The 18,659-nt window shown below is 47.2% G+C and overlaps 3 protein-coding genes across 6 annotated transcripts; all 3 read right to left on the bottom strand.

Annotated features, from left to right (window-relative positions):
- Window positions 1-2,097: 2,097 nt before the first annotated feature.
- Window positions 2,098-5,950, bottom strand: LOC117839093 (26S proteasome non-ATPase regulatory subunit 13 homolog B). 4 transcript variants are annotated; one of them, XM_034719342.2, is made up of 7 exons: window positions 5,819-5,950; window positions 5,459-5,689; window positions 4,395-4,841; window positions 4,222-4,302; window positions 3,507-3,703; window positions 3,327-3,426; window positions 2,098-2,665 (listed from the first exon to the last, which is right to left on the bottom strand). In XM_034719342.2, exons 2-7 carry the CDS (start codon window positions 5,603-5,605, stop codon window positions 2,480-2,482), a joined length of 1,158 nt encoding a protein of 385 aa, XP_034575233.1. In that variant the 5' UTR covers window positions 5,606-5,689; window positions 5,819-5,950; the 3' UTR covers window positions 2,098-2,479. The 4 variants fall into 4 exon arrangements, with proteins under 4 accessions (XP_034575233.1, XP_034575234.1, XP_034575231.1 ...); XM_034719343.2 differs by having other exon boundaries at window positions 5,459-5,686; window positions 5,819-5,921; XM_034719340.2 differs by having other exon boundaries at window positions 5,459-5,638; window positions 5,819-5,916.
- Window positions 5,951-6,342: 392 nt separating this feature from the next.
- LOC117836215 (probable methyltransferase At1g29790) lies at window positions 6,343-8,145 on the bottom strand. Its single transcript, XM_034715597.2, has one exon. It carries the CDS (start codon window positions 7,921-7,923, stop codon window positions 6,706-6,708), a length of 1,218 nt encoding a protein of 405 aa, XP_034571488.1. The 5' UTR covers window positions 7,924-8,145; the 3' UTR covers window positions 6,343-6,705.
- A 6,735-nt stretch (window positions 8,146-14,880) lies between these two features.
- LOC117838695 (plastidal glycolate/glycerate translocator 1, chloroplastic) lies at window positions 14,881-18,394 on the bottom strand. The gene is made up of 8 exons (XM_034718824.2): window positions 17,753-18,394; window positions 17,346-17,661; window positions 16,552-16,813; window positions 16,347-16,462; window positions 16,090-16,199; window positions 15,804-15,981; window positions 15,380-15,509; window positions 14,881-15,274 (listed from the first exon to the last, which is right to left on the bottom strand). The coding sequence occupies exons 1-8, from the start codon at window positions 18,122-18,124 to the stop codon at window positions 15,124-15,126; spliced, it is 1,635 nt and encodes a 544-aa protein (XP_034574715.1). The 5' UTR covers window positions 18,125-18,394; the 3' UTR covers window positions 14,881-15,123.
- Between the last annotated feature and the right edge of the window lie 265 nt (window positions 18,395-18,659).

Here is an 18,659-nt window from a genome sequence, read left to right as displayed (position 1 = left end):
TGAAAGTACAGACATGGTTGGGATTGTGGTTAAGTGCTTGCAGTTGTTTCCCACTCATTTCCAGCCTATAGTTGAAACCATTAAGAAAGAACTTACTCAACTACCTATGCAGGACTTCTCGTGGGTGCCAAATATTGATCTGTGCCACAGAAAACACTGGGACAATCTTCATAGCTTTAGCACTCAATGGTTTCGTCCAGACCCATTATGTTGCAAGCAGCATGGTCAGGATAAGCTTCATTGTATTAGTAACCTAGATATGGTAGGATTTCCGGATGCTTCTCTGGATTCAGTTATTCTAATACACTTGCAGTGTCAAGTCTCACTATATGAGTACAGCAAACAGAAGACCTCACTATCTGAACGCAGCAGTTCCATGAAGGATTCTCCATATCTGAAAGCTGAACTCCTCTTTACGCCCCATGGTACTTCAAAGGATAGCCTTCCTGCAGAAAAAAGTTCTGCAGTAGTGACAATATACGGTGAAGAACAGCATTGCATGGATACTGACGTTACCTTGGACCAGATGAATGAGGTCGTGCTGCCAAAATCATTAGATTCTTTCTACCAGAACACCGAAGCGGCAGTCTACCGAATGCTTTGGAAGTCTAAACATGGAACTGAATACATTGTGCTTGAGAAGTCAAGGATGGAGATGCCAGGTGCACGGATAACTTCTAGGGGGGCTACGAAAAGAAAGCTGGTGCAACAAGAGATTCAGGAGCTGGGGAGTTGGAATCCTATGGTCGCTCGCTTCCTGAATTCTTGGGTTGTGCATGCACCTGTCCGGCTGCGAGGCTTGATCCTGGACTGGATTCAGAAAGAAAAGGAGAGTCGGTTAGGAGAACCACCGCTGAAATTCAACTGAATTTCTGAATCATGTTGCATGGATAGATAAGGGAAACAGTGAAAGATACTAAAAGAATGGAAATAAATGGATCATTCTGATGGTGTTACAGTTAGAAAGTAGTATGTTCTGAAATTAAGAAACTGTACGCATGGAAGCATAGGTTTTCTGTATATGGTGTGTTGTTTGTTTCTCAACAGCTGATCATATATGCTAATAGTTATTATGTTTGTGAACTTTCTCGAGTGTGGTTATATCACGTACCATGAGCTATATGTCGTTGAAAATTACAGAATCTCATCTGTTTTTTGTTGTTTCATGTACTTCTGTGCAACCTATAGTTACATTGTAAAGTTTGCATCTTTATTTGAATGAATGGTAATTCTCGATTTGGCCCTTGTTTACTTCCCACAAAACTCCCAACTTTGACACTATGCAAAAAGAAGATTCCCCATCACATCAAACTTGCGGTACATGCATGGAGTACTAAATGTAGACGAAATCAAAAACTAATTGCACAGTTTTGTTGTACTTTGCGAGACGAATCTTTTGAGCCTAATTAGTCAATATTTGGACAATAATTCACAAATACAAACGAAACGCTACAGTGTCGCATTTATGGCAAAATGCCAATTTGGCACCTCCCAACTTCCCAAGTAAACAAGGCATTGATATCCTCTGCTATGACTGCGAGCTGTCTTACTGGAAGATAACCTTTCAAAGACATGTCTGCATGCATCGGCCCCTCGTCCGGAAGTATCTTGGGTGTGAGGGGAGCAGTGGCGGATGCAGTCAGTCATGAACTTCAAAAACTTCAAAGAGCGTAGGGGGGCAGAGCTATCGTATCTATATATGATTTGAGGATAGAGATCACAGAAAGAAGTTGCCATTTACTTTCAGACGGATTAGACATTTGAAATTACGACCTCACTCTACCACCTAATTAATTTACAAGAACACCCCATTCCTACACTGATGCTATGGCCAGATGCTTCATGAACATCTCAAATACATAGGCAATCAAGGAACATATGGTATTCACCGCTTAACTTTCATATTTTATCGAATATACGAGTGCAAATGCGAATCCAAATTCGGCCGGATGCAATCATGGCAATAACCTTCAACCCGTTTTAGTATCCCTTGAGCAAACATACACACCTACTAGTTAATCACACTGCAGGCCCAAACCGAATACCACCCAAAAATTCACAGAGAATCAAATCCCGCCGGTATATCGCAACGCGACATGCAAACACCAACCACAACGATCCTTTAAAGACTTGGAAAGATTCAGCAAGATTTTCCTGCATCCATGTCCAACATACGAGTATAATCTCAGTTACAAATCAAATTTAACTGGGAAACTACAGTAACACCCTGCTAGTATGAAATTTTCAATCCATCAGCCTCGTCTCCGTGACACTCCATGAAGTTCTAACCATCCATGTCCATAGGATAACAAAAGGAAATTACAGGCCCTGATCAGTAGGACGCAGGCAGGCAAAATGCTCAGGGCAGCAGGTTTCATTATCCAGAAGACGATGACTACAAGTGTCACACAGAGCATCTCTCGTTTTGCAACAAGACCTCGCTGACCAAGCCACTCGCAGATGTGGAACAGACGCGAAATTACGCAGCAACAAGATCAGGGGTTTCCGCCTCAACTGAAAGCAATGTGGTATGCACCTTTCCAACCCAGGCATCCAGCCTTTCACGCAAAGCCTTTACCTGTGGAATTCCAAGTACTCTAGGCTGGACCCACGAGACATGAACTGTACTGTCCACTTCATCAATTATTCCCTCAATAAGATGAACCTGCGTTGGAAAAGAAAGAAATGTTATAAACGGATTGCCAACCATATGGCTGCCAAATGAGACACTGGATAAACAACACCCATGATTCCAGTGATACTTCAACAACTAAGTAGAAGGCATCAGCAGGTTGCACTTTTGCAAGAACAAGCTTTATAGCTGCGGCTCAAACAAAAACTAATCTTACAAAGAAAGTTAAAAATACAGAAACTAGTATCAGAAATTACTATAGTCGACGTCTTGAACACTGCAAATAGTATAGGCCTAAAACAAGGACGACAGGTCTGTGGAGATAAAAAATTTCATTAAAAAACACTCATAAACACGTGGAGCAAAATGTGCCGCCCACACGATTGGTCAACTTCTAACGAAATGAAAGAATTAAAATAACAATGTTCCAGGAAACCGTTCATTGAAACTACAATAACAACAAAAAAAAAGAAGTGAAAAGGGAGAACGATGATATTGTGATGTGTATCACAAGTAAATCTTGCTACTTCAGAATAACCCATCATGTAAATATAATTTGAGTTTCCAGTGACAGAAAAGAAGTTCTAAAAATGAGGGGCATAAAGTAGAGAAGGTTGCAGCATTCCACAAAAATTAAAACATCTTCTGCTAAAAGAATATAGGAAACCAAAAGGAAAATAGGAAATGAAGTTACCGAGAGGCTCTTCATAAGAAGATGTTCAACATCACTGACAGAAAGCTTAGTCCTCTCAGCAATAACACTCAATGGGATAGTTCTATCTTCTGATGGCCGGCTGCAACATGAAGACAACACCATGTCAAAGGAAAAGAAAATGGAGGTGATGTTAGGGAAGTAATATTCCACAAATATTACCTAAAGATTATCTCCATCAGGCAAAGAATATTGATCTTTTCAAGCAGCTTCCGTTCATTCTGCACCAAAGCTGGCTGTGCAGTAAGAGCAGCATTGTGAACCCTGCAAAGTTCTTGGTAGAGAGCAAGGTTGCCGGTGTTGAACGCTTGTAACATATGATAGACCCACTCCACCTTGGTTCCAATAAGACTATTGATCTGTGGGTACAGATAAAAATAACTTTTAGATCAAAGAAGTATCAAATCAAACAAGTAATTTGCAAAAAAAAATTACTCTAATTTTGATTTAATTATGTTCATGTTACATCAATCAGCTTGTTTTACACTAAAACAGAATACTATATCCATATTAATTTTGTCCATATGATTTACTATACCATCCTCAACGACAACCAAACAATATGTAAAGAAATTACCATCCGATGACAAATACACTACAAGTGGCTACAGTATGCCCATCTGTATAATGCACTCTATATTAAAAAATTTACATTATAATGTGGTGGTGGTACATTTGCAGCTTGAATCTATTGTGCACACAAACTTATGCACTAGACACTGATAATTAAATAATTATGCTGCTGATATTTGTGTATAAAACTATAAAGCCACAAAAGAAGTAGCAAATTGAATGGATGCCATCAAAAGAAAACTACAATACATGAAGAGTAAGGATGAGGACAGAGTAAGTCAAGCACAAGCAAAGAATTACTTACAATCGGATGCGCTAACAATTCCCCAAAGTTGTAAATGTTATCACCCAGCAAGGCTGCCAGAGAAAGATCAAAAGCCAAGTCCTGACAAGATAGAACATATTCAATAAATCCACTCAACTTGGAAACTGAATCACACTTTTACGGTTCACAATGTTATTGATAATAAAACATACCAGCTTGAATGACTCTGAGAGAGATTCCACAGTTGTGTAGGCCAGATAGAGAAGAGCATTCTTGTAGAACTCAGCAAATTCTTGGCGGGCCTTGTGGTATTGAGATGATATCCAGTAAAAGCTAGCATGAACTGTGGGATCAACATCAGTCATACTATCCAGAGTGGTTTTCCCTTCATCCAACAAATTCTTGCACTCCTTTTGGTTTCCTTTCTCAAGATTAATTGCTGCAATTTGCATCTTCACGTAAAGAATTGGTTCATTAATCCGTGACTCCCTTGTCTCACGCAACTTTGTGATCACCCCCTCTAAGAAAGTAATTGCAGCATCCTTATCAGGATACTGGCGAGAAGCTATCACCGCAAAATGGGCAAGCTTTAGCAGATTAATCTTGGTCTCGAAGTCAGTGATGAAATTGTTGTAGAGCTGAATGATAGTGTCTCCAGTCTGTGGAAGAAATAAAAGACACTGAGGATTAAAAACGGCAGCAGGTGAAATAATGTGAAACGATATAAAATTGACAAAACTTTCAATCATCATAGGTAGTGAACCACAGATTAGAATAAGCAATGCTTATAACCAACCAAATTGATGGATATATCCACTAGAGAACATACTCATGATAAAATATATAGGTACATGAGATATCGATGAAAAGACCAGGGTATATATTAGAAAGAGGCAAAGCAACAAGTATAAAAGCATCTCAGCTTCCTGTGACTTTTATTTGACATTATTATTCTTCAGCAGTTGCACATGCATAGAGTTTTATCGGTCCAAGATGCAAGCTGGTGAAGCTGACAGTATATGAGAACTGAATTGAGAACCATTAGCAACAAATAATTGCCAATTTTATGCAATTTCCCCCACATAAGTAACTCAAAACGATTAGGCTAGCAACAATTATCCAGTCACAACTTCAAATCTTACTGAAGGAAGGGACACAACTAGGGGGCGGGTGGGGTTGCGGCGAGATCCGCCTTATCAACTAACCCATCTGGAATCCATCGGCAAAACCTTCCCTAATCCTAAGAGGATCAGGAGGAGGAGAGGAGGAATCGAACCTGTGCTGCCTGGAGCTGCAGGAATTGGTCGAGCTTGAGGGTGAGCTGGTGCCACAGCTTCCGTTGGTAGAGGTCGGCGAGGGACGCGTACCAGTCGGCGAGGTCCGGCCGCGCCTGCCGCTGCGCCTCCACGTACTGCAGCGCCATCGCAACGCCAACTCCGGATGTTCCCGAGCCGAGCTGAGGAGTCGGCGGGCGTTAGGGTTCGAGGGAGATCTGCGGCGGCGGCTGCTGCGAGGGAGACGACGAGAGAGAGGAGGGTAACAACCACCACCAGCGACAGCTATGAGAAAAATAAAACCCTAGCGCTGGCGGAGGTGAGGCCGGGGAGGAAGGGAAGGGAGGGGGGGAGGTACTTGCCGTGAGACGGAAGGGAAGGATCCGGATCGGTCGATTAGATCTATCTGGTGGAGTCCTGGACTCCACTGCGAGGAAGAGAGAAGAGAAGAGCCCGACGGCTGCGTGCGACGGAGAGAACAGGAGACGAGTCGGAGACGACGGCTTGCGGTGCGGACTGCCCAATGGGCCGTGTGGGCCCATCCAACAGCACGAATAGACTCGGCCCGTGGGCTGTTTGTTGTACTACCGGCCTGCCATATGAATTAGTGCAATCGGCCCGTGGGAGTTGAAATCCTCCCGGAAAATTCAGAGGTACGTAACTTCATTGTCTGTCAGGTGAACATTTTTTTCGTTTGCAACGAATTTGCGCGAATTTGTCCTTACTCGGCTCACAAACTTTTAAAATCCAATTTGTTTAACTGATGAAACATCGACTATGTTGGCTCTATTTTGTTTGGCAGTTAAATCTAACCAATTTGGAAGTTGCAGCATGATTTGCAACAAGGAATCAGGGAGGAAAATACCATATTATGGCGAGGCCTGTATAAAGTGTAAAACGAAGAACTTCTCAAGAGGAATAAGTGTCAATTATGACAGTACTCCCATTTACAATAATGAATTTTGCCAACGTATAGCTTGCCCAACAGTTCTACTACTTGCACACATTGTCACATTGCTGCAGAAATCGCACGCATATACTCCGTAGCGCAAGCTATAACTCCTTCAACATTGCAGTGGGCATTGCTTCAGTCCTTCAACATTGCTGCAGAAATTGCAAGCATATAGCACAAGCTGACTGCTGCAGAAATTGCTCTGCATGTCTGCATTGCTTCAGTCTTCAGCGAAGAAGACGCTCCATTGATCGATAAGCTTCAATTCATTTGCCCCCATTTCACAGTGTGCGCCGCCTAGCTGAAGGGCTTCTGCAGCAGCGCGGTGAGGTAGACCTCGTCCTTGCCACTGTTGCCGCCGCCGGCGACGCTCTTGTCAGCGACGGCCCACTTGATGGTCTTGTAGCCGAGCCTCCGCAGCATGGCGGCATAGACGCCCTCCAGGTCGTTCCTCCGGCACCAGAAGTGGTCCACCCAGAGCAGCCCGCCGGGGCGCAGCGCCCGGTCGGCGTCGTACCACAGGAACTCCAGCGCGGCCTCCGGGATCCACCGGTTCACGGCGTGCCCCGCGCGCACCACGTCCATGGTCCCGTCCCCCACCGGGAACCGCTGCTGCAGCGGCGCGTGCAGCGGCACCACCCCGCGCGCCGCCGCCGCCTCCGAGTAGGGCGCGCCCAGGTTCATGGTGGTCGTCACCACCGTGGCGTTCGCGAGCTTCTTCAGCCGCGCCGCCAGCGTGCCCGTGCCGCCGCCGACGTCGAGCCCCAGCCGGATGGGCCCCGCGCGGCTCAGCGACGCCAGCCGCAGGAGCTGCGGCGCCGTCAGGTCCAGGGGCCCCCGCGCGCGGAGGAATCGGGCGGCCTCCGTGCGCGCCACGTCGAAGCCCAGCGATGGCGGCAGGCAGGAGAACGACCTGCATTTCCCCTCCTTGGGCCAGCGGACGGCGGCGTCGGGGAGCGGGGAGAAGGGGTCGGTGGGGAGGAGCTTGGATGCGGATGCGGCCGCCGTGGGGGAGAAGCACCGGCGGCGCGGGAGCGGGTGGCACCCGCGGAGGAGGAGCGGTTCGGCGAGGAGGAGGGCGTCGTCGGGGCAGGGCGCGAAGGGGGTGTAGGACATGTAGCGGTGGAGGAGGTCCGGGTGCGCGGAGCAGGCGGAGGCGACGGGGGCGAGGCGGGAGTAGAGGAGGAGCTCCGGCGGGGGAGGCGGCGGCGGAGGGGACGAGGAGCGGAGGTGGTTCAGCTGCGATACGCCGGCGCGGATGGCGTCCAGCTGCCGGATCAGGGCCAGCTCCTCCTGGTCGCCGCCCTGCTGGTGCTGCTGCTGGAGGAGGAGCGGCGGCACGGTGGCGGCGCGGAGGGAGAGGTGGTAGAGGGATACCAGGTTGGTGGCCACCACCGACAGTAGCAGCAGCACGTTGAGCCTCACGCCGAGGTTGAGGCCGCCACCGCACGGCCAGCCTGCTCCTCCTCCTGTGGCTGTGCCTGTGGAGGCGGAGGTCACCCCCATCTTCCTCATCGCCGGCACGATGGGCGGGATCTGGAGGTAGATTGCTACCGCAGTGGAGTGTGGATTGTGAAAGTGTGAACGGAGAGGAGACTGCTGGTGACCACTTGACCTGTGTCTGCTGGGGTAGTACACACTACACTACGCCAGTACGCCACGAGCGGTCGCCAGTGACTGTCAACCTCATCACTCCACTCCACCTCCAGCGAGTGATGTGTCCACCAGCAAGTGTGCTTGCTCTGCAACTTGATCAGGATTAATTTTCTCCAACTGCATACTGTAATTTGCCTCTACTTTGTTAAAAAATATCAAATTTTTATCCAACATACATCTCTTGGTTTAAGAGAGTGGAGAAAACGCTGATATCTCAGATAGCAAAATGGACCCTTGCTCGAGTATGACAACCGGAGAATTTTTTTTTTCAGGGTCAACGGGGGGAGAGCGTCCCCACCTGATTTTCATTCCAAGGGCTTTGAAGCAGCCCAAGCTTTTACATCTTTGCATTTCAGCAATTTTGAGGGAAATAAGCAGGAAGCAAAAGCATCAAGTGTTCTACATTGAAGAAAAGGAGCAGCACCAGGCGTCAGCGATCATTCCTTCTTCTCGTCGCCATCGATAACACCATAGTCGAGCGTCTTGGGATGTGTGGTTCCCTTTGCTTATTTTTAGCACATGTCACATCGAATGTTTAGATACTAATTAGGAGTATCAAACGTAGACTATTTACAAAACCTATTACATAAGTGGAGGCTAAACGGCGAGACGAATCTATTAAGCCTAATTAATCCATCATTAGCAAATATTTACTGTAGCAACACATTGTCAAATCATGGACTAATTAGGTTTAATAGATTCGTCTCGCCGTTTAGCCTCCACTTATGTAATGGGTTTCGTAAATAGTCTACGTTTAATACTCCTAATTAGTATCTAAACATTCGATGTGACGGGTGCTAAAAATAAGCAAGAGTAACCAAACCAAGCCCTTCCTTGCAAGCTACCCGAAAACGGTGGTGGGAGGGGGGCAGTCCGTTGAAGACGACATCATTGTGGTGTTTCCACAGTTGCCAGCAAACCAGGAGGATGAAGCTAGTGCAGTGCGTCGCCGGTAGTGTTGTCGGACGGGGAAAGACTTGAGAGGCCCAGACTTGGGCAGAGAAGGGGCAGGAGAAGATGATGTGGTGGCAATCTTCCTCGTGGTGGTTGCACAGCTCGCAGGAGGCCTCTTGAACCACGTTCTTCTTCAGCAGGTTTGAGCGGCAGTGTATGCGCTCCTGGACGAGGAGCCAAGCGAAGAACTGGACCTTTGGTGGCACACGGTTTCCCAGACAAACATGGAGAAAGAGCACGCTGCCGCACCTGTCGCTGTCATCAGTGCCTGATACACCGGGCCAGTGCGCAGCGCGTTTTCTGGACTCGCCAGCGGCGATGTGCGACGATCATTTCCGGCGGTGAGCACGACCCGGGCGAGCAGGGTGCGGGCCTTGGTAAGTTCCTCCGTCGCCCCTCGAGTGAGGCGCGGGACAAGGTGAGCGTCGATGCCATCCTGGAGCACTCGCGCGACGCTTGCATCCGGGCTGACAGTGTGGCTATGGAGCAGGGGGAAAATCTCCTTCAATCTGCCGGCAGACAACCATCGGTCTTCCCAGAAGCATGTGCTTTCACCATTACGCACTTCGGAGATGGTAACCGCACGGTACATTGGCACCAGTTCCTCAATGTCATTCCAGTGTGCTCCAGCAACGTCCCCGTGTAGGGTCGCCAAGTCGACGCATGAGCGCACCCAAGCGGCCCAAGCCGAGTCACTTGCAGTGTGCAGTATGTGCAGGAGCTTCAGAAGAAGGGCATTTGTTGTGGGACGACAGGTTCTTGATCCCCAATCCTCCTTGCTCTTTTGCTTGACAGGTGAGCTCCCAGGCCACCAAACATTGAGCTCCACTGACCGTGTCTTCACCTGACCAGAGGAACGATCTGCGCCTTTTGTCAATCGCGTCTAGAGTGCCTTGTGGGAGCATGGCATAGATCAGCTGGCTATCGAGTACTGTGCTGACGAGGACCGCTCTGCCCATGGGGTTTAGGAGTGATGCTTGCCACCCCCCTAAATACTTGCCGGCCTTTGCGATAAGTGGTGCGAAGGCGCTCAACCGTAGCTTCTCGCTGGACAGAGGTAACCCCAGATAAGTCTGCGGGAAAGTCCCGACTTGACAGCCAAGGATGTCTTTGAGAGTGGCGACAGTTTCATCAGGGGTGTGCATAGGAACCATAGTGCTCTTGTTGTAGTTGATCCGCAATCCGGTCGTAGCAGAGAATGCATCCAAAACATCTTTCAGGAGCTGGAGGTCAACAGGATCGGCCCGGAGCAGGATCAACGTGTCGTCAGCATATTGCAGCACTGGGCACGACAAACCAAGAGCTGTCGGGTGCCTGATCTGTCCACAATGGGCGTCGTGGGCGGTGACGAGAACACCCTCCATTTCAAGCTCTCGGATGTTGTTTCTCCGCAGCCGCTCACTTGCATGTGCCTGGAAAAACTGTGCGTTGGCGTCTCCTTCTTTGATGGCACGGCGTTTGCCTCTCTGTTTCCAGTACGCCGCACGCTCTCTCAGCGACACAGCCAAACACTACTGGCATTCACGAGGTGTTGATTACAGGAACCGTTGCTATTGTCTTCCTCCCCACGAGTGAGATTGAAATCTCCCATGAGGATCCAGCTGCCCGTGATCTGCGCGGCAACTTCAGCCAGGTCTTCCAAGAAGGCCACTGAGTCGCGGTGGTCAACCGGCGCATATATGTTTGTAACCGCGATGGAGGAGCCGGAGGCAGTAGAGGTGAAGTAGGTGGTGAGCGAGCGCTGCCTAGCGATGAACGAAGTCATTGTCAGCGAGCGAGTGTCCCAAGCAGTGATCAGCCCGCCACAAGCCCCAATCACATCTACACATTTGTAATATGCTAGATTGAGCGGAAGGAAAGTTTTAGCTTTAGAGAGGTCAGTGGCACGCAGTTTCATTTCTTGTAGACAAGCAACGTCCAGACGTGCCGAGATAATCGTGTCTCGAACCGTTTTGCATTTGTCAGAATCGCCTAACCCTCTAACATTCCAAGAGAGCAGAGAAAAGCTAACCGAGTTCAAATTCATGTGGGCAGGCACCACACCGAAGCAAAAGCCACAGCCGATGCAGAGTAAGCATGAACAGGCAGCAGAACGTAATAAGCATACAGAGCAAAAGCAAAAGCAGGAGCAAGGCTAGAGAGAACAGACTGCAGATCGAACGCAGGCACATAGGGGGCTCGACGAGGTAAGTAAAGTAGTAAACGTTATAGAAACAAGGGAAAAGGTCGTTCAAACAGTTAAGGACGAGATTGCTAAACAAACCACGGTATGACAGTTCAACAACAACAACAGACACAAAGAAACCGAAACTAGAGCTGCCACCCCAAAGCAGCCGCAGGTGGAGGGATTCTAGGGAGCGCGTTTGCTAATGTTGGACAAAGCAGAGCGCATCCAGTCACCTTGGAGGTCAATCATTCCTCAACAGCGAGCGCCTGGTCCAGCTTGTGAGTAGCAGCGTCGCTGATGGCAAACACTTCATCATGAGCTTTCATGGCAGCTACTAAAATTACAATCTATGTCACATATTTCAATACATCCTTAAAATTCAAAATAAAATCTAAAAATAAAAATGAATATGATGAGATCTAGTCACAAATATTTATTACAATAGTAATAAATTATATTTGAATAGCTTGAAAAGAACAAGTCTCTTGAGCTACTATTAAATCGACAATGCTCCTAGTTCTAGCATCAGCTCATAAGCAATCTGCCTTGCCTCCTTTTGCCAGCAAAAAGGCATCACTATCCAATCTGCGAGTATCAATACTTCAGAAGCTATGCTGACCACCTGCAGTACTCGTCATCCTTCATTGGATGGATATCTGTATAACCAGTCTTTGCCGCAAACCAGAGCTTCAAGAGTTTGTGGCGTCATGGAGCTTCGATTGTCACTAAGAATTTGACCCCCCAAGTTGAATGCGGATTCAGAAGAAACAATGCTCAATGGAATTGCTAAGAAATTGCACGCCATAGCCGACAGCATGGGGTACTTATTCGAGTTTGTCTTCCACCATGTTAAAGTTTCAAAGTTTTCATCTTCTCTCACTAATTCTTCATCCAAATATGCATCAAGCTCTGATCTTTCCGTTCGAGTCCCTCTCCTCTGAGAGCTAAATTATTCGAATTCTTGTTCTAGTCTTCTCTTGCCAAGCAGTACCACTGGTGAGCGGTTCACCATGCTCCTAGATACACCAGCTTGAGAAATTGCATTTGTATCAGTTCTAACAATCTCTTCATACTTTCTATAATATTTGTGCAGCCATTCTTTAGCCAAATCTTTGCTCAAGTCAATGTCAATTAAATTCTCACAAACCTTCTCATAGAAGAAGTCTAGGAAATTGATGGCCAAATCTTTGCTCAAGTCAACGTCAATTAAATTCTCACAAACCTTCTCATAGAAGAAGTCTAGGAAATCAAATTTCTGTCTTGGATCAAGAATGGTAGCAACGACAAGAAACATGTTGTAATTGCGATCCCAATACTTATAGAACTTCTTGTCCATTGCTCTAGCCAAGACTTTATAACCTGATCATCTTCCATTCGTGACTTCTTAGAGCTTGATGTACTAACAACACATTGTCAAGAAACAGATGTGATGTAGGAAATCTATCGGCCGAGAATGCCAATGTAGCTTGTTCAGAAACTGCAAGGAATTCACAAATAGACTTAGCCCTACTCCATTCATCATCAGTTGGAATGGGTTGCTGTTGTGATTTGGCGTATCGCTTCAGTACAATCTTGTATTCCACTGCCTCAAGAATCAGGGCATGTGTTGAGTTCCACCGGTTTGGAACATCAAGCACTAAACCAGCCTTTGCAGGAAGACATTCCCTTTCACAAATCTCATTGAAAGCCTGGATTCGTTATACTGACGAATTAACATGCCTAACCAGGTCTCTTATCAATTCTATTGCAGCATCAGCAATGCCAATACCATCTTGCACAAGAATGTTGAGTATATGAGCACAACATCTAACAAGAAGATGCTCACCATCAAATAACATATCACGCTTTCCACTTTCTTGGAGAAGATCACAAGCTGCCTTGTTATTTTTCGCATTGTCAAGTGTGATCGTAAACATCTTCTCTTTGATTTCATAATCTGTTAGACATCTTGTAATGGCTTCTCAATAGCTAGACCATTATGTGGATATTTAACATCCTTGAATACAATATTTTTTTCTTCAAAACAAAATCAAGATCAATATAATGTGCTGTCAAACAAATATATCCCAACTTTTGGTTTGATGTCCAAAGATCGGACGTGAAGCATATGCGAGAGTTGATATTCTGAAGCTCACTTCGCAATTCTATCCTTATTCTCTCAAATTTAGCAACACAATCATTGCGAATCGTTTACCGTCCAACGCAGTCAAATGTGGGCTACAACGATTCCATCCAAGGCTCAAAAGTATCATCCTCAAAATTTGTTGAATGCAACCTCAACTTTAATGCACCATGTGATCATCAAGTCATGGCTTCTCCGGGGGGGGTTAAAGATGAACAAACCTTCCATGGGCTTCTTCTTCATGGTGGAAATAAATTTGTTCCTAACTTCACTAGGGATCTTTGAGCAATATTTCGCAAATTGATTTCGGAGGCTAGTTGTACCTGTCTTCCTTCTCGTAGCTTTACGATGCCATCTTCCTCAACCAATTCTAGCTCATAATACTCCCAGACTGGTGACCTTTTGTTTGGCGTTTGTGAATATCTATTGCCGGTGTTGTCATTGCTACCTGATGTCTCATCACGGTGAGAAGACATTTGTTTCAAAAAGATATAAGCAAGAATCAGCAGCTGATGCTTTGTAGAGAGAAGTCTATGCATTCAGTAGTTATATTGACAACAAGAATAGTATGCATTCAGCAGTTAAATTAATCTACCAATTTCAGTGAAATGCATTTGTCATCATAATCCTCATCTGTACTCGTTGAAAAATAAATCAATACTTGACTAGTTGACATATACACGCAATGTTCCTAACTACGGACAACCCAAATTCGTAATTGGTCCAAGCAAATAAGAAGAAACCAAATAGAGCTTAATTGCTCCGCCTTCGATCCAAGCATGTGTCGCAAACTAACAATTGATTAGGAGGGTCGATCAAATTGAATGAGAAAAATCAATCGCACCTAGGCAAGTTGCATCTGTTGGGTTGCCATCAGTCCAGCACCCGGCACCACTTCTAGTAGGAGTCAAATCACGACAGCCACTTCTAGTAGGAGTCAAATCACGACAGCCGTTGTACTCTGACTTGCGGTACACAACACCTCCTCGGCTTCTCCCGCTGGATGTAGGACTCGAGGTCGCCGCCACAGATGCCAGACAATCAAATCAAACCCTAGCAAGAAGGGGAGAGGATGAGGAGAAGGGGAAGGGGATGCTGCAGAGGAGGAGATATGGGAGGAGAGCTACAGGAAGGGTACCCCAAATCTGTAGTCGTGGTTGGAGGAGGACGCGCGGGAGCGGTAGGGGGCGACGGCGGTGGCGGTGGCGCCTATCGCCCTTTCTTGCGCGAGCGATGCGAATCGTGACTGGCGGAGCACCCACCATGAGAATCCACTCGGGTGAGGTCAAGTGGACCCATTCTAACTCGCCCCAACCCGCACTTCTAGTATTACCCGCTCTGCTCCACCCCATTAGTCTCAAAAACTCATTCTCACCTGTCTACACAAGACCAACCTCAGGACCCGACCCGAAAAAATCATTTCCACCCGCCCCACTAGCAGGCCTAAGCGGCAGGTGTTGGTGGCGGCGGCAGGGTGCGCCAGAGCCGGGGTCGCCTTTCTCGAGAGGCACCATCCCTGTTCCCCTTGATTCGCTTTGAATTGTCTTCTTCTTTGGAGACCACAACCGGAGAATTGCAAAGTAGGAGTAGACATCTTGTTCAACTTTTTTTTTTACAAGCCTCTATACATAGTAGTAAATTATTTCCTGAAACTGTCACCTGGGATGTTGCTTTCACATCTTCTGAACATGACTTTTCTTAAACAGAAGGGGGAAAAAACTTCTTTTATCTGAAGAGTCAAATCCCTCAATAACCAGATATGCTCTGTATCTGCTAACCGCAGTGGCGTGCCTGATTCACTCATCATGACTTGATCTCAACCAGCTATGAATATCAAGCTTTGCCTCACTGCTGGAACCGAGCAAATCAAGGATCCAAAAATCCCCGTCAGACCGTAAGCGATGGCGCAGAAAGGCAGCGCTTCAGGCTCCTTGGCTGACAGTGCTGCTGTTCCCAATCCATGAGCACTGCACCATCAACCAAATAAGGTTATATGACATACGGGGCCTGAATCCTGATCATGCTTACAGAGTAAACGAATAAGCTGGTCGGACACATTTCTAGCAAATTACCTGGACGCTGTTCCTAATCCTCTGGCGATGGGGTCGTTCAGACCAAGTTTATCCATAGCTGCCTGGACAAAATTGGCACCAATGAGCCCGGTAAGGACAACCACGGCAGCGGTTAGCGAAGAGTTTACACCTGAACCATGAGAAAACCCATGAATCATCAGTGCAGACCTGCCAGTCAGTAATTTACTGCGAGGATATATGGCACGAAGATTCAACTCTTTCTGAAGAACTTAGTAAATCGACTACAGGTTTAGTTAAATTAATTGACATATAGTAAACTTGCCTGAATACAAGCTACGAACTCATCATCATAACACAGGATTTAACTTGCCTGGGAATACAAGCTAGGAAACCCATTCTTATCTCATCATCTCTACTATAGGAACATAGACAAGTTCACAAGAAAATGCAAGCCAAGGTTTACCTTCAAAGAAAGATACTATGCTCAAAGCCAGCGCCACAGTAATACACCTGGGCAATATCGATACGGTTAATGATGGCTCCAGCCCTATCAGGCGCCCAAGGATAGCAGTTGAGTACAAAGAGAATGTTGATGCAATGGCAATTGATGTGAAGATCTCTGCTGCGTGCCTCTTTACAAGCTGAAGTCAGGAGCATAAAGTATGTAACATTCAGACATCAGGCACTTGCAGCAAAATAGAGCCTAACAGAAATGATGTCACAAAATGAATAGCCATGTTCAGTGGTACCTTTCTCTGCTTGAACATTGAGAATGCAAATGATATGATCACAGACCCAAGGAAACCCATTAGAACGTCACCAGCTCCAGGATTAGAGGGCGCCTTTGTAAGGTAATCACCTGGACAACCACTTTTAATATATGAGAGCACTAAGATATTGTGTTTATCTTCTATGGTGCTCCAGCACAAATGCTTTTAATGCAACTCTTCCGAAACTAAAGAATACACAGTTTAACTGTAGGACTAGTAGGGTTTAGCTTATGAACCTAGCACAGCATTAAGTCCAGATCCGGAGAGATAACCATACGCTACAGCTGCCAAATCTGCAGAAAGTGCGCAGGATATGATTGGATGTAACACTTTCTTGACACCAGCTGGTAACCTGAAAAATAGCCAGATTGTCAGGAAAAACAGAATAAGCTGTGTTCATAGTTTGGATCCCATTGATCGAGTTTATATAGGCATATTTACCCAGAACCAACCATGTATCCCAGTACAGTGGCAGCAAGCAGGAAAGGAAGGCATGTTCTTGCTGTGGTACCAAGTGCTGTGGGATTGAAATATGCAACACCAAATGATGCAACGAAGATAGCAGCCCATGCCCAGGTTTCAAATGTCGAGAAAGGTGATGGCTTGCTCATGGGCTCTGCTGGTATAAGCTGTGTCTTCACAAGTTTTCTTACAGCTAGTGCTGTGTACCCTGCGACCGCGAGTGAAGCAAACCAGCCACCAACTAGAGAAGAAAACCAAATGAAAACCATATTAGCGAAGTTCCAATTTTATTTTTTTTCAGAAATGGAAATATAGACAGCAAGGGCAAAAGGATAAACCAACCAGGTCTTGCATGGATGTAATCAAATCTAATTCCTTGTCTAGCATGTGTTTCGTGTGCAATCACATAATCCAGAGGATCATGATGCTATCACCAGTTGGACTGGCTAGAAACTTCACAATAATCAAAATGTTATTTACTAGAGGCTGCAGGTTGCTCAACTGGATCCTGAAATAATACAGTACCAGAATATGATATCCAGTGCAGGAATGGTGACTAGTTCCAGGTTACAGTATGTAAGGTTAAGATGTATCTTTCTGCAGGTTGCAGTTCTGCAAACCTACGTAAATGAGTAGAATCTCCTCTGCCTTTTGCAGACATGAACTAATTCATTTTGATCCTTCATATTACTAGATAGATAGCGACAAATTAAATTTGCTGTGAAGAGAAATATTGAGTGGTACAATGCAATATGATCGGGAAAGATACATACATGTAATTGTTAAAATCTTGATGCCTGAAGCCGCCGGGACATCCCTGACGGCTAGCGGCAGCACGACCAGCGACGGGACGTAGAACAAAGGCAGCCACCTCTGGATGAACAGCGTGGCGGGCTCAAAGAAGTCCATGAATCCCTTGGCGAGAGCAGGCACGAACGTGTCGAAGACGACGAGCACGGAGAAGACGCAGAACATGCCGAAGAGGGCGCTTGGGAACTTGATGGACGCGGCGACGAATGCCTGCTTGAGGTACTTGTCGGTGGCGACCACGATGCCCAGCGACACGAGCAGGTGCGCGACGCCGAGAATCTGCACGCATACAGTGATGCATACACGCATCGGATTCAATTCCATTCTAGAAGTGAGGTTGAGGAAAAGATGAAAGCAAGCATCTTCTCACGGTGGGCAGCAGTCCGGATGAAGAGGACGTGGCGCTGGCATTTCCGGCGCCGGCGGTGGAGTTGGGGACGGTCAGCAGGCGGCGAATGTTGGACGATAACGATCGGTGAGGCGCGGCGGTGCCATTGTTGTTGGCTGGACCCATGAAGCTTGTGTTGCCGGCAGCGATGCGGTTCAATGCTGGGCGGCCATGGGGCGTGGAGGCAGAGGACGCGGCGGAACAAGAAGAAGAATGCGGTGTGAGCGATCCGCATCGGCGGCATCGGGGAGGAAGCATGCAGGAGCGGGCAGTCGACGTGGAGCGGGGGCGAGCGGAGAGGCGGTGGTGGTGGCAGCGTAAAGTGGTGACCCCAATCATGGCGATCGCTGCCATGGATCAGGAATACGTGTTGTTCGTGGAGTGCAGAGGAGGAGTAGGTGAAGTTTCCCTCCCTCCTGCTGCTGGCTGATGTCTCGCTCCTCCCTGGCGCGAGCGCCCGGAGCAGCAGGCAGGCTAGCTACTGCCTCGCAGGTAGTAACGGAGATTCGATGCGATGCGTTGGGATGGGAAGGGAAGCTCCTGAGGTAGCCGGCGATGGAAGTGTGGCCAGGAATTATCGGCTTGGCAGCGAGCGAGGATGGGGTTTGGATTGCGATCGTTGGGCTGCAAGACGCCAAGATCCCCTCATTTAACCTGATCGATCAATTGATTCTCTTCGTCCTCTTCTTACAACGACAGCGACGGCAGCAAAGGGATGGGATCATGGAAATATCTAACCCGCGTCCTGTCGCGCGCTCGCGGTGGACAACCGCTAGTAGAAGAACGCCGGAGAAGCAGAGGAGGGCCGCACTCCCCCCGGCGGAAAGGCCGTCCGGTGGCGGGCGGCGCTGCCGACTGCAGATTGTGGCGGAGGAGGTGGAGGTGCCGT

This window comes from Setaria viridis, chromosome 9 (assembly GCF_005286985.2).
Source record: "Setaria viridis chromosome 9, Setaria_viridis_v4.0, whole genome shotgun sequence".
Lineage (NCBI taxonomy): Eukaryota > Viridiplantae > Streptophyta > Magnoliopsida > Poales > Poaceae > Setaria > Setaria viridis.
Note: the sequence above shows the minus strand (reverse complement) of the source record. Positions and strands in the feature narration are given on the sequence as shown.

Coding starts and splice junctions, on each gene's coding strand:
- LOC117839093 (XM_034719342.2), bottom strand. CDS start 5,605: ATGGCGCTGCAGTACGTGGAGGCGCAGCGGCAGGCGCGGCCGGACCTC. Junction 4,303..4,394: donor TCTCAGAGTCATTCAAGCTG/GTATGTTTTATT, acceptor CTATCTTGTCAG/GACTTGGCTTTTGATCTTTC. Junction 3,704..4,221: donor AATTGTTAGCGCATCCGATT/GTAAGTAATTCT, acceptor CTGTACCCACAG/ATCAATAGTCTTATTGGAAC.
- LOC117836215 (XM_034715597.2), bottom strand. CDS start 7,923: ATGAGGAAGATGGGGGTGACCTCCGCCTCCACAGGCACAGCCACAGGA.
- LOC117838695 (XM_034718824.2), bottom strand. CDS start 18,124: ATGGCAGCGATCGCCATGATTGGGGTCACCACTTTACGCTGCCACCAC. Junction 17,662..17,752: donor CATCCGGACTGCTGCCCACC/GTGAGAAGATGC, acceptor GTATGCGTGCAG/ATTCTCGGCGTCGCGCACCT. Junction 15,510..15,803: donor CATAGTATCTTTCTTTGAAG/GTAAACCTTGGC, acceptor CTCATGGTTCAG/GTGTAAACTCTTCGCTAACC.